This window comes from Heptranchias perlo, chromosome 11 (assembly GCF_035084215.1).
Source record: "Heptranchias perlo isolate sHepPer1 chromosome 11, sHepPer1.hap1, whole genome shotgun sequence".
Lineage (NCBI taxonomy): Eukaryota > Metazoa > Chordata > Chondrichthyes > Hexanchiformes > Hexanchidae > Heptranchias > Heptranchias perlo.
In genome coordinates, this window is record NC_090335.1 from 22125899 (window position 1) to 22149076 (window position 23178).

The following is a 23178-nucleotide window of genomic DNA, read 5'->3' on the forward strand; positions in this document are numbered from 1 at the left end:
GGTGGATGCACTCCTCTCCAAGCTCTGCTCAGCTGGACACAGATGCTGAACCCGGGGGGTGAGCATCCTTGAAAAGGAGAATGATTATTGTGAGGTACTGCAAGTCATGCCACACACATTCTGCACAATGGCGGAGAGGATGGAGGAGTCCACCTCCACCATTAGTGAAATGGTGAAGCAGGTAAGTGCGGGAATGTCTGCGATGAAGGGAATGGCAGCCTCCAATGAGCTTCAAGCACAGCTCACAAATGAGTCCATTCAGGCCCTGACAATGGCCATTCGGACTCAGGGTGACCAACATTCTGCTGCCTTAAACAGGCAGACAGATACTTTAGCCGTGGCCTTACAAAGCATCACAGATGTCATCCAAGCTGTTGTCCAGCAGAGTGGTAGGAGTGATGTGGTCTTAGTCCTGGAGAGGAATGATGGCGAAAGGGGACATGGAAGTGGGGACTCCACTCAAAGCGCTCCCATATCTCACCTGGTGCCCCCCCCACCAAACCAGTACCCGCAATGCTGCTTCAACTTCAGGTGGCCGAGTCTGCCCCTCAACAGGTGCAGGTGGAGCAGTCTGTGAAGGGGCCCTCATGGGCTCCAAAACCAGAGGTCGTACGCCGAGAGCATCTTAGCAGTTAGGGCAAGGACCTGAGCAACCTGCCACTACCTCACTAACTCTGCTGAAGCCTCAAGGGATGTCCCCCGTAGAAGTAGTAGGAAGAGGAAGGTGAAGGTTTTGTTATCACCAAGGATATGCATAAGGGTGTCTGACTAAATGTAATTTCTCTCATTTCTCTTTGTTTTTGTTACATTCACAATAAATGTCATACTTGTCACCACCACTGCCACATCTTGTCCATTCTTGAGTCCCTTTCATGAAAGCGCCCTTGCATGTCCCTCATCATGAATGGCAAGACTTGATGCCACCCATTGGGTGCATTTACAATGGGTAGGATTGTTTTTTGCAAACGGAGTGGGTGACGGCTGGTGTTGGTATTGGTGTTGGAGGTGGTTCCAGGTGGTCTGAGTACTTCACTATCTTCACTTTGCAGATCTCCTAATAAGAATCTATCAAATATGAGTGACTCCTGGGCACCACGAGCAGCCAGGTGTGCCGCTACCCTGCCGATGGGTTGCCCATCGTCCCCCTCCTCGTCTTCTTCAATGTTGATGGCAGATGCGGATGCTTAATGAGCGCATGGGACCTCATCCACCCTCTCTGTTGAACGATGTTGTGCAGGACGCAGCACACAAGTATTATTCTACACACCCTCGCTGGCGAGTACTGAAGGGATCCCCCAGATCGATCCAGGCACCTGAAGCGCAACTTCAGCATTCCTCTGTCTTGTTCAATGACAGACCTGGTGGCGATGTGACTGTCGTTGTACCGCTGCTGTGCCTCACTGGTGGTGTTTCTCACAGGTGTCATGAGCCAGGTGCAGGTGGAGCAGTCTGTGAAGGGGCCCTCACGGGCTCCAAAACCCAGAGGGCATAGGCTGAGAGCATCTCAGCAGTCAGGGCAGGGACTTGAGCAACATGAGATGAGGCAGCATTGCGGGCACCGGTTGAGACGTGGGAGCGCATTGAGTGGAGTCTCCACTTCCATGTTCCCTTTCAAGGAGCCAGCCCTTAACTCTGTCTTGTGTGTGGCCGGAATGTTGGATTCACGCAAAATGAAGGAATCATGGCAGCTGCCAAGGAATTTGCAGAAACCTCTTCTGGTGGTCGCAAACCAGCTGCACACTGATGGAATGATATCCCGTTCAGTTGACGACAGTCCTGGCTCATGTGCAGGTGCTCGGATTGCTACGTTTGTGCAATAAATTGTGTCCAGTACCTGTGGGAAGCCAGCCACAGAGTGGAAACCCACTGACCTCTCATTCTGGCTAATGTCGTCGAAGGGGAAGTTGACGTATTCGAATGCCCTGGCAAACAAGCCATCCATGATCTGTCGTATTCACTTACATACAGATGACCGAGTGATGTCACCAATGGCGCCCTGGAAGGATCCGGAGGCGAAGAAATTGAGGGCAGTAGTGACTTTAACTGCGATGGGCAATGCGTGGCCACTAGGCCCAGCTGGGAGCAGCTTTGCATGAAGGAGCCTGCAGATTCTGTGACCACCTGGTGACTCAATCTGAACCTTCGTAGGCACTGCTCCACAGAGAGGTCCAGGAAGCTCAGCCTCTGTCTGTAGACCCTCTCACGTGGGTGGTGCCTCCTGCGACCTCGGCCCCTGCGTATCCTGTCTCTGCTCATCTGCAGGTCCTTGTGGCGCAGCTCTGTCTTGTGCATCTGTAATTCCCAGAACTGCACGCCGTTCCTGTGATGGTGATGTGCCTCCTCCTCAGACGTACTGTAGAATAATTCCATTGTGCACCCCCCCCCCATCCTGAATTGTTGTCAGTTTGAGGGGGTCCAAAATGTATGTAAATATGTGTGAACACAAGAATTCTGAGTGTGAACCAAGAAATGTCAGACTAAACACAAAGAGCTCCCAGCAAAAGGTTTGTCTGAGAGAACTGATTGCCCTGCTACAAAATCTCACCTTTTCTTCACATGTCAATCACTGGTTTAAAGGTCCAAATGGCTGCCGGCTGCAATTTGCCTCCGTTTTCGTGGCGTCCTTCAGAGGCCACAGGAGACACGTTCAGAAGCAATTAAAATGGCTTGTGGAGTTCAAACCACAGGAATTTAATATCTTTAAGCATTTTAAGTACCTCAATCCGCCCTTCAAATATCATCCCGCCGGTTGGGTTGCACCCAGTTGCGTCTGGGTCAAACCCAGAAGTCGGCGGGTTGGAGCCGGGATGCGATCCTGCTCCCAAAACGGAGAATTTTCACTGCCCACCTGCCCCCAACCCACCCATCTTTGGGGTTAAAATTTACCCCCCAGTGCCAGAATCAAGCACTTGCAGGTCAAGTAAAGCATGGTAAAATACAAAGTGTATTCTGTCCGAAAAGTTTATCATGGACCTGACCTCATCCTCTGCTTCACTTTTTCCATTTTACACACAATCCTGTGGCCTCTAAGTAACATTGCCAATTTAGTATCAGTTAGTATCAAATTAAGGACAGTATTATAACTGTGGGCTCACATTCACTAGGAACTAGACCGAAACTACCCAAACTCTCGGCCAGCAGAGAAGATTTTCACTTAAACAGTGGTACTCTCCAGTCATCACATTTAGATTTTTTTTTGCTAATTTCTTCTTCTCGTATCATTGATTTGATTATGGTTTTAATTTTTACACCTTTGGAATGTACAGTGCTGTTTCTGATTTTTAAAAGGAATCAATTTTAAACCAGCTGCCTGTTATACATCTCTCCCCATTTTCATGTCCAGTGACTTCAATGGAAATGGAAATGGGGAGAGATGTATAACAGGTGGCTGATCCGATATTGCCTGTTTTACACTATCGCCCAAAATCAAAATTACACCCACTGTCTTCTTGATGTGAATTGCATCAAGTATCACCATACTGTCAATATTGCATGATGGCAACATAACAAAGTGACCTTTGACTCTTTTCTCGCCCCCCCCATCCAAAACATGCCAAGCACACTTCCATTTTGTTTTGATCAGTTGCGCTTCTAAGACACATGGAATGTTGTCACCATATTTAGAGTTTCCAAACCAAGCTACTGAGAAATCTATGTCTGTAGAGTTTCTGTTTGCCCGACAGAGAGTGTACACTCTATCCCCATAGGGACAGAGCCCACATATCCAATTCCAGAGAGCTTTAGCACACGATGGCAGACCTAAAGTTTTGGGATCCCCAAATGTGCACAGTGGGGCTGCTTAAATTTAACCCGCTAAAGCCAAATCATTTACCAGTACAAAACACTGAAAAGCTTTCTACTGCTTGTCCAATTAGAACCACCCTACCCATTAGGGCACTGGCACAGGGTTATAGGGAGCCAAGCGGACAGAATCCCAGCCCCCACTGACAGGTCTATCCATCCATGTTCCATTATTAGGAACATAGGAACATAGGAACAGGAGTAGGCCATTAAGCCACTCGTGCCTGCTACGCCATTTGATAAGATCATGGCTGATCTGTGATCTAACTCCATGTACTTGCCTTTGGCCCATATCCCTTAATACCTTTGGTTGCCAAAAAGCTATCTATCTCAGATTTAAATTTAGCAATTGAGCTAATATCAATTGCCGTTTGCGGAAGAGAGTTCCAAACTTCTACCACCCTTTGTGTGCAGAAATGTTTTCTAATCTCACTCCTGAAAGGTCTGGCTCTAATTTTTAGACTGTACCCCCTACTCCTAGAAACCCCAACCAGTGGAAATAGTTTCTCTCTATCCACCCTATCTGTTCCCCTTAATATCTTATAAACTTCGATCAGATCACCCCTTAACCTTCGAAACTCCAGAGAATACAACCCCAATTTGTGTAATCTCTCCTCGTAACTTAACCCTTGAAGTCCGGGTATCATTCTAGTAAACCTACGCTGCAATCCCTCCAAGGCCAATATGTTCTTCCGAAGGTGCGGTGCCCAGAACTGCTCACAGTACTTCAGGTGCGGTCTAACCAGGGTTTTGTATAGCTGCAGCATAACTTCTGCCCCCTTGTACTCTAGTCCTCTGGATATAAAGGCCAGCATTCCATTAGCATTATTGATTATTTTCTGCACCTGTTCATGGCACTTCAATGATCGATGCTCCTGAACCCCTAAGTCCCTTTGGACATCCACTGTTTTTAACTTTTACCATTTAGAAAGTGCCCTGTTCTATCCTTTTTTGATCCAAAGTGGATGACCTCACATTTGTCTACATTGAATTCCATTTGCTACAGTTTTGCTCATTCACCTAATCTATCAATATCCCTTTGTAATTTTATGTTTTCATCTACACTGCTTACAATGCCACCAATCTTTGTGTCATCGGCAAATTTAGATATGAGACTTTCTATGCCTTCATCTAAGTCGTTAATAAATATTGTGAATAATTGAGGCCCCAAGACAGATTCCTGCGGGACTCCACTAGTCACATCCTGCCAATATGAGTACCTACCCATTATCCCTACTCTCTGTCGCCTTTCGCTCAGCCAACTTCCTAACCAAGTCCGTACTTTTCCCTCGATTCCATGGGCTTCTATCTTAGCTAACAGTCTCTTATGTGGGACCTTATCAAATGCCTTCTGGAAGTCCATATAAATAACATCCATTGACATTCCCCTGTCCACTACTTTAATCACCTCTTCAAAAAATTCAATCAGGTTTGTCAGGCACCTTTCACAAATCCATGCTGGCTCTCTCTGATTAACTGAAAATTCTCGAGGTGTTCAGTTACCCTATCCTTAATTATAGACTCCAGCATTTTCTCCACAACAGATGTTAGGCTAACTGGTCTATAATTCCCTGGTTTCCCTCCCTCTCCTTTCTTAAAAAGTGTAGTGACATGTGCATTTTTCCAATCTAGAGGGACAGTTCCTGAATTTAGAGAACTTTGAAAGATTATAGTTAGGGCATTTGCAATGTGCTCACCTACTTCCTTTAAAACCCTGGGATGGAAACCATGTGGTCCTGGGGATTTGTCACTCTTTAGTGCTATTATTAAGCCACACTAGCGAATCAATCATCAGTAGTACTGCGGACCTGCCTGGTTCACGTATTTGATGAGCAAATCCATTCCCAGCATGTCCTCATGGAGCCACTTCAACCCCAAAAAGACCATGAGTACCACCCCTCCCCCAGGAGGATAATCACTAGTTAGTTATTAGATAAATGAGGTTGAGCCCTCACCAGGTGAACAACGGATGCCAGGAGCTCATGAGTGACACGCTGAGCTCCATATAATGTGTGAGGACATTGCAACCATCCTTCCAACCATGGTATGGACATACCCCATACTTCATAGACACACCAAAATAGTATCCCACACTCCACCAGTTTCAGGATGTGGAGCTTTTCCATCAGACTGCTGCCCTTTTAATGTTAGACACCGTGGGACTTCTTAATAACTTGATATTGATGGCAAGATTTGGCTGTACTGAAGAGACTGAATGTCTGAGAACATTGGAAGCATTACTGGGTGAATGAGAAGTCACATGAAGAATTCTGGCCCCCATGTACAGTCTAAAATATTCATTTGTAAGCAGGATTTGTACTTACTGCGATCATGACATTTTACAATGCAGTGAACGGAAATTGATTTGTCCAGGTGAAATGATTGATTTCAAGCAGGTTTCCATGCTCTCAGTGTTGATCCGAAATGGCCTTCATTACATTATAATACAGTACTATCACCTCTGAAACTCATCAGCCTGAAACCTGTCGGCTTACCTGTCTCAAAATGTGCTGGTTGCCCTCTGCTGGAATGTTGTAAGCACTCCTGATCAAGTTCTTGGCAATGTGGAAATAGTACACGGATATGATGAAGAGTGGGATGACGTAGAGAATCAGGAAGGACGCTGTGGAGTGGATTTTGGGGTGCAGTTCGTTGCCATGTGGGTACGGAGCACAAGCCTTAAATGTTTTATTGATACGGGGGTCATAGAAGGAGTGTAGATCGGAATATAGAGCATCGGGAACAGCCAACAGCATTGAAAACACCCAGATGAGGGCTGCTTTCACACAAATTTTCATCAGGGCATTGGAGGTCTGAATATCCATCGGTCTGACTATGGCTTTATACCTGCAAAATAAATAAATGAACAGTATGTAGTAATACTCAAGATAGTGCTATTTAGATCAAAAATAATGACACATGGATAAATAACAATATACATCTCATTCGATGGAGTCCAGTTGAGATTATCTGAGATGATCACTTTTGCTTAAAACCAATGAAATTAGTTCCAAATCTTTTTTATTGCTTCTGTCATCATACCTTCAATTGCCCCCTTTTAAGTCCCAACATTAGAAAGTACTGCTAAGAGTGCAGCAGGTGCAAGGCTCTAAAGCCAGCAACATAAGTGGATTTGTCAGCTCTGCAGAAAACTGCACTCCCATTCTAAGCACTGACCCGAATTCCACCCATTTTACACATAGCTGGTTGAGTGGTCGGCCTGTCATCTCTGATGTATACTCCTACGGTTCACAGACACATGGAGAGGGCAAATCAAGCGTTTCCATAACTCCTGAAGACAGCATTTATAAAGAGGCCTGCTGTACTTTGATATTGATGCGTTGCTAATACCACCGTGATGAGAGCTTCTTCATAGAGTTAATGATACACTGATGTTACTATTGAAACATCAGTTAAATTACATCATCAGAGAGGGGTGCAATTTGCACGTGGAATTTGTGTTAAAGCAGTATGCTTTTGTCACACACTCACAAGAATGTAATCTTTTGATCCTTGCAAGATTGATTTTACAGAAACACTGATTAACCTATTAAAACACTTTAGCAATAAACGCATTGACCCACTCATGAAGCATCGATCAAGTCACTTAACTGGAATTAACATGTACAGTGGATAAATCTCGCTGTGGTGGAGTGTGCAACCATGTGCAAAGAAAAGCCTGTCTTACTAAAGAGGCCCTGCAAATTCTTGTGGGTGGTTTGATGGAAGGGGAAAAATAGCTTCTTTGGGCTGCAAGTCCACGACACTGGTAGTCAACGGGTACGGCAGGCATGGAAGGACAAACAAAGGCTCAAAATAGTGTCGCACACACACTGAAAGTGCGCAAAAAAGCTGTCTGATGTTTTCTACGCTAAAGGTCCAATATAAATGCAAGTTGTTGTTGGTAAACTAGCTGACCCTAGAGATGTCTCCTGTTGGTGACTATAAGAAGGGCCTTCTGGAATATAGGTTCAAAGCCATGATGATTTTCACCACCAGTGCAGGTAGTGGACTGCATCCTGCAGGTCTTATCGGTTACAGCCTCTCTACTGAGCCACAGCATCCACTACTCACTGATCCTATGTGATACTCAGCTCACTGGGTTGTGGTACTGCTGAGTCCTGTTGGTCTGCCTTCAGTGTCCTCTGAACTCCTGGGCCACACTTCCCTGTTCTTTATCCTCCTTCTCCTCTAAGATATCTGTCAGTTTGGCTCTGGATGCTGTACTCACGCCATCGCACGTACAAAACTGATGCAGTGTCAATGGCTGTGTGGCTGCTCTGTTCCCTGGTGCAACTCTGTCATCTCCCTCCATGCTCTAGCACCAGCTTTTATTTTGTGCTATACATGCGATGTATAAGGGAAGCTGTATGTGGAGAGACTAGAAAAGTTGGGATTGTTCTCCTTAGAGCAGAGAAGGTTAAGGGGAGATTTGATAGAGGTGTTCAAAATTTTGAGGGGTTTTGATAGAGTAAATAGGGAGAAACTGTTTTCACTGGCAGGAGGGTCGGTAACCAGAAGACACAGATTTAAGGTAATTGGCAAAAAACCAGAGGAGAGATGAGGAGACATTGTTTTAAGCAGGGAGTTGTTATGATCTGGAATGTATCACCTGAAAGGATGGAGAAAGCTTTCAAAAGAGAATTGGATAAATACTTGAAGGGGAAAAAGTTGCAGGGCTATGGGGAAAGAGCGGGGGAGTGAGACTAGTTAGATGGCTCTTTCAAGGAGTCAGTACAGGTATGATGGGCCGAATGGCCTCCTTCTGTGCTGTATGATTCTATGATTCTAAATATGAGAAATTTTATGAGGTACTGTTCGTTGGCTAAACAGTACTCACCCTGGGACCCGCAACTGTTGGCTACATCAGCTTATGCAAGAGAGGACTTTTAGGAGAAACATTGGAACAAATGCTTGGTTACTGCGAACGTCACAAAATTCCTCCGTACTAACACTCGATTTGTATGTGGGATAAATGTAATGACTGAAGAGATTTCTCTCCTTTGGTGCTTTTGAAAAACAATCAGTAGTGATAGCCTTTGCTATATTGAATTTAAAGCTACAATTAATCAAGTCTTTGCAAGGAAAAATACTCAAGTATTATTGATTTGTCATAAATTGGAAAGCTACAATAAAGATTAATTCAGTTGATGTACCTAATCTGTTAGAATGGATGTTGCTGATGACTAATGACTGCATTTAAAGATTAGTGGGGGCATTGTACTTGGTCTGTTACCCACCCTCTCTACTGGACCAGTCAGCAGCACAAACCAACAGGAAATTGAAATGGAAAAATCGCTTACATCTCACATCTTAAAATGAATAAATGAACGATGCAGAAACTTCTTATTCTTCAATTCAGTATCTAATGTGCAACTAAATTGGCCCTTTCCCTGATATACTGGCACCTTAAAGCAAATTTTAAAAACTTACAATATTCTTCTCATTGAAAGATTATTCACATATAACATTATTCTGCGATCCTTAACTCCTCATTGCTTTAATGATACAGCGCAGTCCATTAAATGTATAATCAACTTATCGCTTTTTTTATGACCTACGTGTATTTGAGGGAGCGAGACTAAAGGCAACAAGCAAAATTATACAGTTCATCAAAAATGACCTTTATTGTACATTTAACAGGACTGCATCCCACCGAAATGTTGGGGATTTTATAGAATTATGCTTGTAGGCATTATGTACAGTAAATTGAAGTAGACTATATTGAATAACATAGAATGCCATAAATATTACAACACCGAAACAAGCCATTGGGCCCAACAAGTCTGTGTTGTTGCTTATCCTCCATATGAGCAGTAGTCCTGTTCCCATATCCCTTTATTCCCCTTTCCTTCAATCACCTATCTAACTTATTCTTAAATGTTGACATGGTCTCTGCTTCAATCACTAACTCTGGTAGTATATTCCACAGCATCATAAGACCCTGTGTAAAAAAAGGTTTCTCCTACTTTCAGTTGGCAATCTCTCACATTTAATCTTATATCTATGTCCCCTTGTTCTAGACCCCTCAGCCACTAGAAACAGTCTGTTACCATCTACTTTGTCCCAACCCTTCATAATATTAGATGCATCTGTCAAATCACCCCTTGATCTCCCCTGTTCTAATGAAAACTGTCCCAATTTATGAAATTGTATTTGTATTTCTTCATACCAGGCAGCATGCAAGTGAATCTGCACTGTACCCTCTCTGTTGCCGCAATATCTTTCCTATAGTATGGAACCAAAAAATGCACAGTACTCCAAATATGATTTTACTATGGTTTTATATAGACTTTTTTAGTATAGAATATTCTAAACCTCTTGCCATAAAATTGTGTATTCCATTAACTTTTTTAAACCTTATTTACGTGAGCTGCTGCTTTTAAAGTCTTGTGAAAATGAACCCTCAAATCCCTCTACTCTTCCACATCATCCAGCTTTCCCCTATTCAAAGTATAATTATTGTTTTTTTTATGAAAATAAACCTCCTCACATTTACTGACACTGAATTCCATCTGCTACTTTTTTGCCCATTCCACCATCTTATCAACATCTTCTTGCAGCTCCCTGTGTCCTTAGAATTATTTACTGCACCTACTATTTCAGTGCTGTATCGAAATCATTGATGTACGCAGTGACTAGGGGTAGTCCTAGAACAGAATCCTGTGGGACACTGCTACACACTTCCAGCTATTCTGAGAAACTGCCCCTAATTAACACTCTCCCTTCTAACCAGTTTTAAATCCAATTTGCTAACATTCCCTAATTCCATAACACTTCATCTTCTCCGATAGTGTCCAGTGTGGTACCATGTCAAAGGCTTTCTGAAAATCCATGTACACCACTGGATTTCCCCCATCCACCATATCAATCATTTCCTCAATGAACTTTATCAGGTTTGACAAGCATAATCTTCCTAGTTGTATTTGGATCATCAAATAACTTTGAGAGTAAAAGAAAGAACTTGCATTTATATAGCACATTTCACGACCTCAGGGTGTCCCAAAGCTTATAACAATCAATGACGTCCTTTTGATGTGTGGTCATTGTTGTAATTTGTGAAAATGCGACAGCCAATTTGCGCACGGCAAGAACAATTTGCGTAGTTTGATTCATGAGACGAATATAAAATTACCACCCATTCCCCTGAAAAAACAGGCAAGATAAAAGTTTAAGAGATTGCTTACTTTCTCTCGTGGTGATGAATGCTTCTTTGTGATTATATTCATCAGAAAACATTTAGTCTTGGGATCATACTGTGCGATATTAGCATACAGTTGTGTGAAATTGCTTCATCCATTAAACACTTCCACTAACAAAGCAGACAATAGGAAATCCATTAATTGTTCAGATGCTACTTCTCACAGGCTTTGGTTCTTTTGACAGAATAGATTTTAAAGCTAATATTTGGATTTTCCTACCACAGTATGCTGTACAGTGATATAATTGTATCAGATTTCATATTTGTAGATGTTAGATGATGAAAACAAATAGATGTTTTACATAGTACTGTGGAAATTCAGTCAGCTGGCTGTTACAATCACCTTTGTACAAACCTCAAAGTGAGTGCAATGTTGTGTGCCCCAGGTCTTTGAATTATTTCTTGGTAATTTTATATTTTAACAGCAACAAGGCAAGCAATCTGTGCATGGACTTATCAACAGCTGGGAGGGAGATACAGAGCTATTATTTCAGTCAAGGGGCTCACATTACATCATAAAGCATAAAAGAAAAATTCAAACAATTTACTAATGTTATCTGAAACAAATGAATAAATTACTACTTTCAACTCACTCCCTTTTTCAGGTAATATATGCAGTTTTCTTGCAATTATGCCAGAGGCAAACTGTGCCAGGATTATAACACTGAGGCAGTGAGATGTAGAATCTGAAGCATGTACAGCTGATTTTAACAAAGAACCTAAAAGACACAATTTATCTGACTTATAGTTACACTTACTGTTTGATCAAGCATTTGTCACGATAAAGGTTGTCTTTGATGGGAAGTGTATTTAACATGCGAATGCAAGCTGCAAGATGTCAGCTAATCCCATTGCCGTTTTTTAAATGAATTCTCGGGATATGGGAGTCGCTGGCAAGGCCAGCATTGATTGCTCATCCCTTGTTGCCCTTGAGAGGGTGGTGGTGGGCCTTCTTCTTGAACTTCTGCAGTTCATGTGGTGAAGGTACTCCCACAATGCTGTTAGGCAGGGTGTTCCAAGATTTTGACGCATTAACGATGAAGGAACGATGATATATATCCAAGTCATGATGGTGTGTGACTTGGACGGGAACTTGGTGGTGGTGGTAATCCCATGCACCTACTGCTCTTGTCCTTCTAGGAGATGGAGATTGCGGATTTGGGGTGGGGGGGTGGGGGAGGCTGCCAAAGCAGCCTCGGTGACTTTCTGCAATGCATCCTGTAAAAAGTACAAACTGCAGCCAGTGGTGGAGGGAGTGGATGTTTAAGGTGGTGGATGAGGCGCCAATAAAGTGGACTACTTTGTCCTGGATGGTGCTGAGCTTCCTGAATCTTGTTGCAGCTGCACTCACCCAGGCAAGTGGAGAGTATTCCATCACACTCCTGACTTGTGCCTTGTAGCTGGTGAAGAGGCTTTGAGGAGTCAGGAGGTGAGTCACTCACCGTAGAATACCCAGCCTCATGGCCACGGCATTAATATGGCTGGTTCAGTTGAGTTTCTAGTCAATGATGACCCCCTCAGGGTATTGATGGTGGGGGATTTGGGGGAGGGCAGGTGGAATTTTAAAAGTTAAATGGCCAGAAAGTCCGTACAATCAAAATGTACCAGTTCTTCAGCCAATACGGAGGCTGCTAGCCACGTTACACTGCAGCTGAGTTTCATGACCTGCCACAACCAATCTCCATCCCTACTATCTAGGTGGTCTTCCCAGCTGAGGATAGGGAGCCCATCTGGAAAAGTCCAAATGACCTTGAACTCGGAATACCAGCTATGGTCAGGGATGCATTCTCATGGTGAACAGAATGCCCATCCTGCTGAAGATACGCCAGGATTCAGAAAAAAACAGAAAATCCCAACACTTTACTCTTATCAGGTGTTTAATGATATGTAAATCAATGAGAGATCTTCGCATATATAAAACTTGCTCTTACAAGTACTTCACACTTTAAGAAATGTACATATAATGTGCAGTAGGAGTTAATTTGAGCTGTGTATGTTTTTAAGAATCCTCAATGCTCGTTTGGAATTGCTATACTTTGATTATTATGCATGAGTTGTCTGTTTTTCAGTGTGCCAGCTAGTTTTGGCTTGTCTTTACAATGAACTATAAAGCTCCTGCTCTGAATTACATCAATATTTTCTAGGAAGCTCATAACAAGCATAGTAAACAAGATCGTTTGGCATAATGGAAGGAAGATATTCCAGAATATAAATAATGAATTGAGCAGTGTAAGACCAAATGTATTCATATATTTATATTTATATATATTTGAAAGGGTACTGCTTGAAGTGAAGTGAATGTGAATGCAAAAATATTCATCATCTAAAGCTTCCAATGTACTCCTCTTCAAGAGCAGGACTCAGATAAGACAAGAAGACCAGTGTTGAATCTTCCAAACCATTAAGAATATGTTGGTTTGAGACTGATATCTGTGAAGTGTAATGCTCTGTCAACAGACCCAAGTTATACTGCTGACTGCATTGAGCTCCCTGAGGAACTAATTTTTAATCCTAGTAGAGTGGGTAAAAAGGTTGAGAAATTAGCTTGCAAAGTGCCCACCGGTCTGAAGTTATACTGCAGCCAGTGCATATTCCAAGCAGCATGAGACTACCCACTACAGGTTGTTTCACATCTGTTGCTTACGTATACTCAGACGTTGGGCTACCTTCATCACTCCAAAATCGTACTGTCTTGTGTGTAACGCTGGTGTGTATGTGTTTTATTTTAATCCTGCATCCCTGAACAATAAACATGTTCAGTGTAATCATCCTATTGCTGCACGATCTTGCCATTTGATGCAATTTACATGTTACCATCAATGAAGTGAAATCACAAACTTATACTGCAGGTATGGTCTTAGAGTACGATGTTCAGCTACCAGACTCAAATTGTGCAGCTCACTCTGTCTCTATTTGAACTTAGTAACAAGGAGCTTGTTGCACGCAAGCTTGGGAGTATAAGCAAAGCTCCTTTCACTGTTAATATTAGAAGCAAGTGGGTGGCAGTGACCCTTTTCTAACACTAAGAGCATTGAAAAGTAAATTTATAATGTTCATTTCAGTTAGGCTGTGCCCAGTGTGAACGTAAAGTGATGTGGGACCACCTGTTGGGGATGATCACATGATCATGATCTAACTCTTGAGTTATACTGCCCCTTTCACTTTGATATATATCTGAATCCCTTTCACACTGGTGTATAACTGAAGCCATTCTCTGCTTAAACCATGAGTATGTATTTATAGCAGAGAGGAAGAATTTCTTTTATGTAACGGCATGTGTTATGTGTAACGACATTATAAGTGCACATATTATGCTTTAACTACTGTGTGGAAAAGGAGGCAGTATAACTCAGGAGTTAGGTCAGTGATCTGACTCCCAGCGTATTAAATGCAAGAGTCACGTGATCAACCCAACAGGTGGTCCCACATCACTTTAGGTTCACATTGGGCACAGTTTAACAGAAATAAACATTATAAATTTACTTTTCAATGCTCTTAGTGTTAGAAAAGGGTCACTGCCGCCATTAGAAGCACACATGCTTCTAATATTAACAGTGAAAGGAGCTCTGCTTAAACTCCCAAGTTTGCAAGCAACAAGCTCCTTGTCACTAAGTTCAACCTGAGACACAGTGAGCTGCACAATTTGAGTCTGGTAGCTGAACATCGTACTCTAAGACCATACCTGCAGTATTTGTTTATGATTTCACTTCATTGATGGCAACATGTAAATTGTAACCATCGGTATAGAGAAACAGATGAGGCCCACCAGTGATGTTTTGACATTTACAGTCTACTCCTGTTAATTTAAAGTCTTCTATTCCTTGAAAAAAGTGAATTGTCTGGTAGCTTGAATTAAGAAAAGGTTATATTTTTCCACAACTTAATTTCAAATTACAGATTTAGTAACTATTGATTTAAGAGTAGACCATATAAGAAAAGCATCGCGAGAGGCCTGAGGAATGGCCTCATAAGGAGCGACGAGTCTGAAACAGACAGGGGAAAAAAAATCAAGCAATCAAAAAGTGACGTCACAAGACAAGGAGGAGCACCGAGGGTAATTCAGTGTAAGTATTTCGTTTATTGGTGAGTGCGTTTAGTGGTTAGTGTCTTTAGTGGTTGGTTAGTGGCTTTTAGTGGTTAGTGTTTTAGTGTTAGCTAAACAGTTAAATAGCCTTAAAGGTAAACAAACTGTTTTAAATAACTGGTAGGCATATATATATATATATATATATACTATATGTAGATGCTAAATAGAATGGAGGGACGGCTGAGACCCGCTGCCTGCAATTCCTGCACCATGTGGGATCTCCAGGACACATGAGGTGTCCTGGGTGACCATGTGTGCAGGAAGTGCCTCTGGTTGCTCATGCTCGAGCTCAGATTTTCTGAGTTTGAGGAACGGCTGGAGTCACTGCAGGGCATTCTGGAGGCTGAGAATTTCCTGGATCATATGTTCCAGGTGGTGGCCACCCCACAGCCACAGAAAGCTCAGGACAGTAAGTGGGTGGCCATCCGACAGGGTAGGAAGAGGCAGGCAGTGTAGGAATCCTCCGGGAGTGTGTCGCTCACTAACCGGTTTTCAGTATTGAATACTGGGGTGAGGGCGACAACACCTCAAAGGAGTGCAGTCCGGTGCATGGCAACGTGGGGCAAAGGACTGCACAGGGGACACAACAAAGTGTAGGAATGCAGTGGTTATGGGGGATTCAATAGTCAGGGGTACAGACAGACATTTCTGCAACAGTCCTGCATGATGTGAGTCCTGCATGGTGTGTTGCCTCCCTGGTGCCAGGGTAAAAGACATCACTGAGAGGGTGCAGAACATTTTGAGGGGGGAAGGGGAACAGCCAGAAGTCATGGTCCATGTGGGAACCAATGACATAGGTAGGAAAATGGTTGAGGTCCTGCAGTCAGAGTTTCAGGAGGTAGGGAGGAAGTTAAAAAGCAGGACCTCAAAGATAGTAATCCCTGGATTACTCCCAGTGCCACGAGCTAGTGAGTATAGGGATAGTAGGATAAGACAGGTAAATGCATGGCTGGAAAAATGGTGCAGGAGGGAGGGCTTCAGATTCCTGGGCCATTGGGACCTGTTCTGGAGCAGGAGGGATCTGTTCAAGATGGACGGGTTGCACCTCAACAGAGCTGGGATCAATGACCTCGTGGGGAGGTTAACTAGTGCTGTGGGGGAGGGTTTAAACTAATTTGGCAGAGGGGTGGGTGCCAGGATGAAAGGTTAGAAGGGAGAAACAAGGCGCACAGAAGACTGGGAGAGACAAATAGTACCAGAGTAAAGAATAGTTCAGAAATAGGAGGGTTCAAACAGGGAGCAAATGCGAGGCAGTTTAAGATGAGTTTGGTGTGCATTTGCGTAAATGCACGTAACGTGGTAAATAAGGTTGGTGAGCTGCAGGCAGAAGTCACCACATGGATCTATAATATAGTGGCAATAACAGTGACCTGGCTCAAGGATGGGGAGGATTGAGTACTTAATATTCCTGCCTATGAGGTATTCAGGAAAGATAGGGAAGGTAAGAAAGGAGTGGTGGGGGGGGGAGGGGGCAGTATTGATCAAAGAAACTATTGCGGCACAGGAAAGAGATGAAGTAGTTGAGGGTTCAAAGACAGAATTTATTTGTTTAGAACCAAGGAACAATAGAGGAGCTATTATGCTACTGGGTGTATACCGTAGACCACCAAATAGTGGGAAGCAGATAAAGGAGCAAATTACAGAAAGACGCAAGAACTATAGAATAGTTATCCCAACATAGACTGGGATAGTAACAATGTTAAGAGCAAAGAAAGGGAGAAATTCCCGAAATGTATACAAGAGAACTTTCTTGATCAGTGTGTTTCCAACCCAACAAGCAAAGACGCAGTGCTGGATCTAGTTCTGGGCAATGAAGTGAGGCAAGTAGAGCATGTTTCACTGGGGGAGCATTTGGGGAAAGTGATCATAACATCATTAGGTTTAATAGTTATGAAAAAGGACAAGGAACAATCAAGCGTAAAAATACTTAACTGGAGTTAAATTTAATTTCAGTGAGTTAAAAAGGGATCTTGCCCTGGTGGATTAGAATCATAAATTAGTAGGCAAAACAGTAATTGAATAATAGAAGGCCTTCAAGACCTTGATTCTTAAGCAGAGTAGACACATTCCCATGAGGGGGAAAGGAAGGGCATCCAAAGTTGGAGCTCTCGGATGACTAAAGATATAGATTAAATTGAAACAGAAAAAGGAGGCTTATGACAAATGTACGGTTCATAATACAATAGAGAACCAAGCTAAATACAGAAAGTACAGAGGAGATCTAAAGAAAGGGAATAAGAGGGCTGAAGAGAGAATAGATTAGTGGCTAACATAAAAGGGAACCCAAAAGTCTTTTATAAACATATAAATAGTAAAAGGGTAGTCAAAGGAAGGGTGGGGCCAATTAAGGACAAAACAGCTCTTCTTGAGGAGGCAGAGGGTATGGCTGAGGTACTAAATGAATATTTTGCATCGGTCCTCACTAGAGAAGAGGATGCTGCCATTGTAGCAGTAAAGGAGAATGGAGCAGCGATATTGGAAAGGATAAAAATAAATAAAAAGGAGGTACTTAAAAGGTTGGCAGTAGACAAAGTAGAAAAGTCACCCGGTCCAGATGAGATACATCCTAGGTTACTGAGGCTAGAAATTACGGAGGCTAGGGCCACAATCTTCCAATCCTCCTTAGATATGGGAGTGTGCCAGAGGATTGGAGGATTGCAAATTTTACACCCCTGTTCAAAAAATGGGAGAGGGATAAACCCGGCAATTATAGGCCAGTCAACCTAACATCAGAGACAATAATCCGGGACAAAATTAATTGGCATTTGGAAAAGTATGGACTAATAAATGAAAGTCAGCACGAATTTGTGAAAGGAAAATCATGTTTGACTAACTTGATTGAGTTCTTTGATGAAATTACAGAGAGGATTGATAAGGGTAGTGCGGTTGATGTTGTGTATATGGACTTTCCAAAAGCATTTGATAAAGTACCACAATTTGGACTTGTTAGCAAAATTAAAGCCGATGGGATTAAAGTGGATACAAAATTGGCTAAGGGAAAGAAAGCAAAGAGTAGTGGTGAACAGTTGTTTTTCAGACTGGAGGGACATGTACAGTGGAGTTCCCCACGGGTTTGTATTAGGACCACTGCTCTTTTTGATATATATTAATGATCTGAACTTGGGTATAGAGGATATAATTTCAAAGTTTGCAGATGACACGTAACTCAGAAATGTGGTAAATAAAGTAAAAGATACTAACAGACTTCAGGAGGACATAGACAGACTGGTGAAATGGGCAGACACATGGCAAATGAAATTTAATACAGAGAAGTGTGAATTGATACATTTTGGTAGGAAGAATGAGGAGAGGCAATATAAACTAAATGGTACAATTTTAAAGGGGCTGCAGGAACAGAGATTCCCCTAGGGGTGCACATAAACAAATCTTTGAAGGTGGCATGACAAGTTGAGAAAGCTGTTAAAAAAGTATATGGCACCTGGGCTTTATCAATAGGAGCATAGAGTACAAAAGCAGGGAAGTTATGCTAAACCTTTAGAAAACACTGGTTAGGCCTCAGCTTGAGTATTGTGTTCAATTCTGGGCACCACACTTTAGGAAGGATGTCAAGGCCTAAGAGAGGGTGCAAAAGAGATTTACTAGAATGGTACCAGTGATGAGGGGCTTCAGTTATGTGGAAAGACAGGAGAAGCTGGGGTTATTCTCCTTACAGCAGAGAAGGTTAGAGGAGATTTGATAGAGGTGTTCAAAATCATGAACGGTTTTGATAGAGTAAATAAGGAGAAACTGTTTCCAGTGGCAGAAGGACACAGATTTAAGGTGATTGGCAAAAGAATGAGAGGTGACATGAAATTTAATACAGAGAAGTGTTATGATCTGGAATGCTCTGCCTGAAAGGGTGGTGGAAGCAGATTCGAAAATAACTTTCAAAAGGGAATTGGATAAATACTTGAAGGGAAAAAAATTACAGGGCTATGGGGAAAGAGCAGAGCTCTACCAAAGAGCCGACACAGGCACGATGGGCTGAATGGCCTCCTTCTATGATACTATGATAAATTAATCTGTTAAAATCTGCCCTTGGTGCTAAATTGTAACTGCCTGGAAAAAGAACTGAATATCGGGTTAGATACCTTTCCTGCCCTTTACAAGCTGTTGCAACTGAACGTGGATGGCATGAAAATGTCAGCGAATGCAGATAAAACAAATAAGCAGGACTTCTGTAAATCATACAATGTTATGGCACAGACACTGGCCATTCAGTCTGTGCTCATTTTTCCACATGAGACACCTAGGGGTAGATCCTGACTTTGTGCGATCGTGTAAAACGGGTGATAGCGAGTTGGTAGCCCATTTTACATCTCTCCTGACTTTTATTTCTATTGAAGTCAATAGGAGAGGTATAAAAGATGCACCTTTTATTATTTCTCTTTTACAGGCAACTATTTAATTCGCTTTTTTAAAAGTACTCATGGGCTCTCCTTCAACAATAGTTGTGGCAGACAATTCTTCTTGCAAATACCCGCCGTGTAAAGAAAGTATTTCTAGCCTTACTTTAATTCTTGTTGTGGTGTTCTAAATCTACATCCTCTTTTACCATCTCGCTGGCCAGTGTAAACAATCTATCATTATCTATCTTATAACCATTTTCAATCTTGACCACCTTTATCAGATTTTCTCTCAACCTCATCAGTTTCAGTGGGAAAAAAAGGCTTAACTTCTGAAGTCTCTCTTCATATCTGTAACCCTTCATCCCTGGCAAGTGAATCTACACTGCACCTTTTCCATTGCTTTTAGTCTTATATGCTCAAACTGTGTGCAACTGTCCAACTGCAGAGGTACAGTAGAACTCATACAAGACCTGAGTTAGGCTACAATTGAAATATTTCGTCATCAGCAAATTCTGACATAGGTCTCTTGATTCTGAAGTGCAGATCGTGTATGTTTATCTTAAATAAGAGCAGTCACAACACAGAGCCTTGTAGAACACCACTAACCTCACCTTGACATACTCACTAGCTTCCCTTTTCTCCTACCGTTTGCATATGGCTAACAAATGGATCTACCTGGTAAACCATCCACTGCATGGTTCAGTGACAGAATCAAAACAAAACAAAAACACAAGTTTGAGCTGCAGGAGCCTATTCACTATGATTACCAGGTGATTTTACAGGCATTTTCACAAATCTTACTCCCCATAGCACCGATTGTCCACTCCATATTCCAGATTTACAAAATGTATAGCATTTCAAATGGTTAAATCCAGATTGATACAATTTGGACTGTGGACGCCTGAATTGAGGACTGAGCTGGTGTTGGTGTTGATGCAGACCATCAGATAGTGATAGGGGTTTTTCTTTTTGTTGGGTGATGTTCCCACATAGGTTTGGATTTTGGGGGGAAAGCGGCAGTTACAGCGGGTCCTGAGAACAAGCATGTGTTAAATAAAGGGAATGAGCTGACGGGGGAGCAGTACTGCTGGTTTATCCTCATCAATCCAACGTAAGGGACGATCTGCACAATACAACACGTGTGCTTCATCTGTCGCACTTCACGTGGTACATATTATGCAGGAGTAAATGGCTCTTTAATAAGACATTTGTGATGGAAGTGGAAAAAAGAACCGCTTTAGAATGACCAGGTTGTTGAACACAGGCCATGGAGTGAAACAGATTAAAGTGAAACCCAAACAACACGGACTGACGGTACCAGCACAGGGTGGGAATCTTTCATGTCAAAGATTAGACTCTGGAATTTTAGTTAAATTCTCATCGGATCCAACTGAATCCGTATTAAAATCTCAGCACAATAGATTGTGAGATTGGCCCATTTTGAAAGATTTGGAGGTAATAAATGGGAGATGAATATATCATCTGAATGTTATTCCCTGTCTCCCCCTGTCCCTGAGCGTTGTCGGGCGGCCACGCTCCGGTGTTTGGACCAGTGGGCACAGCCCGATCCCCCCCAAACACAACACTCTGCCTTCATTTAGATAAAATACCTCTGGATTTCTCAGGATCTTTTCTAACCTCCCCAAGCAAGTTCCCAACCTCCCCTTACGGTCCCTTTTATTTCAATTATAGAGTAGTTCAGCAAAACAATAACAAATAAAAATACTGCAGATGTTGGAAAGCCTGAAACAGGAAAACTGGAGCAGTTAATATTTACTGAACACTAATTTGGACACGGAACGCGCTACTTTGGAGGATTTAAACTGAAAGTACATTTGCAGTATTGGGGTTTACACAATTTCTGAATGAATCAGCCCATCATACACTTTAATATTCCAAACTTGGGGAATATGGAAGTTAAAGGAATCCACTGCTTTAGAGAGGAAGATACTGGAGGACTATCCACCCCACGAGACCTACCTGTCTGCACTAAGCGCTGTCAGGGTGAAGACTGACACTCCCACCGAGGTTAGCTGGATGAAGGGGATCAGCTTGCAGCCCACCCGGCCGAAGAGCCACTGAGAGGCGACGTACTTGCTGGCATCCACCGGGGCGCAGGTCAGCAGCAGCAGCAGGTCTCCCAGAGCCAGGCTGGTGATGAAGATGTTGGGCACGTTCCTCATGGACTTCACGGTGCAGAAGATCTTGATGAGGGTCACGTTGCCGACCAGCCCGGCCAGGATGATGAGCCCGTAGATGGCGGGGATGGCGTAGAGAAAGGTGAAGCCGTCGGCTTCTGGGTCTGGAGCCTGGCTGCTGTCATTGAGGGACTGGTTCAACTCGAGCAACTCCCAGTCCAAGTGTGAGAAGTTGTCTGCAGTCATTGTGCCATTGTGGTCATCAGCTGAAGGGTGGGCAGAACTTTTTTGGACAAGTCCATTGGGTTTTCTTTTTAAGCACGAACTTCCCGGTGTCAGCAGCTGGGCGAAGTCTTTTGGTGCTGGTGGGAGCCGCTCGCCTTTCCGCCCATTGCCTCGTATCCCTTTGCTGTGCGAGGACAGATGGTCGCGGCAATATTTAAAGTGGGAGCTCTCAGCGAGCAGACGTGCGCTGGTTTAGTGCACTGGCGTCACTTCTCGCCGTTTAATCGGTGTACAAAAGGACTGTCAATGAGAACAGCACAGCTTATCCCCATACACGGACCAACCAGCCACCTACTGGAGAAATAAATCATCGGCTTGAGCAGGAGCCAGCATTCCCCCTTCTCTCTCTCACTCTCACACACACACACACACAGGTAACTAACTGGCAGACACACTCACCGAAGTGTCAGGATCTCCGGCTGTGGTGTGGCCAGTATCTCTAAGAAGCTTTTCACAGAATCAATATGTTCGAAGGCAGTTTTTAGACTCGCACTTCTTCCATTGGAGATATATTGTTTCCCTCCCTCTTTAATCTCCAGTTCAGTCCCAAGCTGTTAGAGCAATGGAAGTCTGGTGTTTCTGCACTGGGAACTGTCCGATGAAATTATTGATGAATGCAAGTAATTTGTTTTATGTGGATAGGGAGGCGGAGTTTGTGTTTTCGAGGGTGCACCACACGAGTGCGACAGTTCAAATGCCTCCCTGGCCTCGCCCCTCTCTATCTCTGTAACCTCTTCCATCTCTACAACCTCCAGGAACTCTGCGTTCCTCCAATTCTGGCCTCTTGCACATTCCCAATTTCCTTCGCTCCACCATTGACAGTGGTGCCTTCAGCTGCCTAGGCTCTAAGCTTTGGAATTCCCTCCCTAAACCTCTCTGCCTCTCTCCTCCTTTAAGATACTAGCTCAATTGCTAAATTTAAATCTGAGATAGCTTTTTGGCAACCAAAGGTATTAAGGGATATGGTATGGAGTTAGATCACAGATCAGCCTTGATCTTATCAAATGGCGGAGCAGGCACGAGGGGCTGAATGGCCTACTCCTGTTCCTATGTTCCCTGTGTTCCTATGTTAAGACGCTCCTTAAAACCTATGTCTTTGACCAAGCTTTTGGCTGCCTGTCCTAATATCTCCTTATGTGGCTCGGTGGCAAATTTTGACTGATGACGCTTCTGTGAAGAGCCTTGGAGTGTTTTACTACATTAAAGGCGCTATATAAATGCAAGTTATTGTTTTGACAGATGTAGAGGGAGTGAGTGGGCTGACTTCTTAGAGAGCAAGCTCTCCCTGCTATGAGCCAGACTTATCTTTCCATCCTA

General features: G+C 43.1%; 1 protein-coding gene across 1 annotated transcript in view; it reads right to left on the reverse strand.

The window, feature by feature from the left end:
• The window catches only part of grpr (gastrin-releasing peptide receptor), a 64036-nt gene extending 42015 nt beyond the window's left edge, over positions 1 to 22021 (reverse strand). Inside the window, exons 1-2 of the mRNA XM_067992290.1 lie at positions 21419 to 22021; positions 6297 to 6648 (exon numbers count right to left, since the gene is read on the reverse strand). Of these exons, the coding sequence (XP_067848391.1) occupies positions 6297 to 6648; positions 21419 to 21822 (756 nt within the window). The 5' untranslated portion in view covers positions 21823 to 22021. The remainder of the gene's footprint in view (positions 1 to 6296; positions 6649 to 21418) is intronic.
• Between the last annotated feature and the right edge of the window lie 1157 nt (positions 22022 to 23178).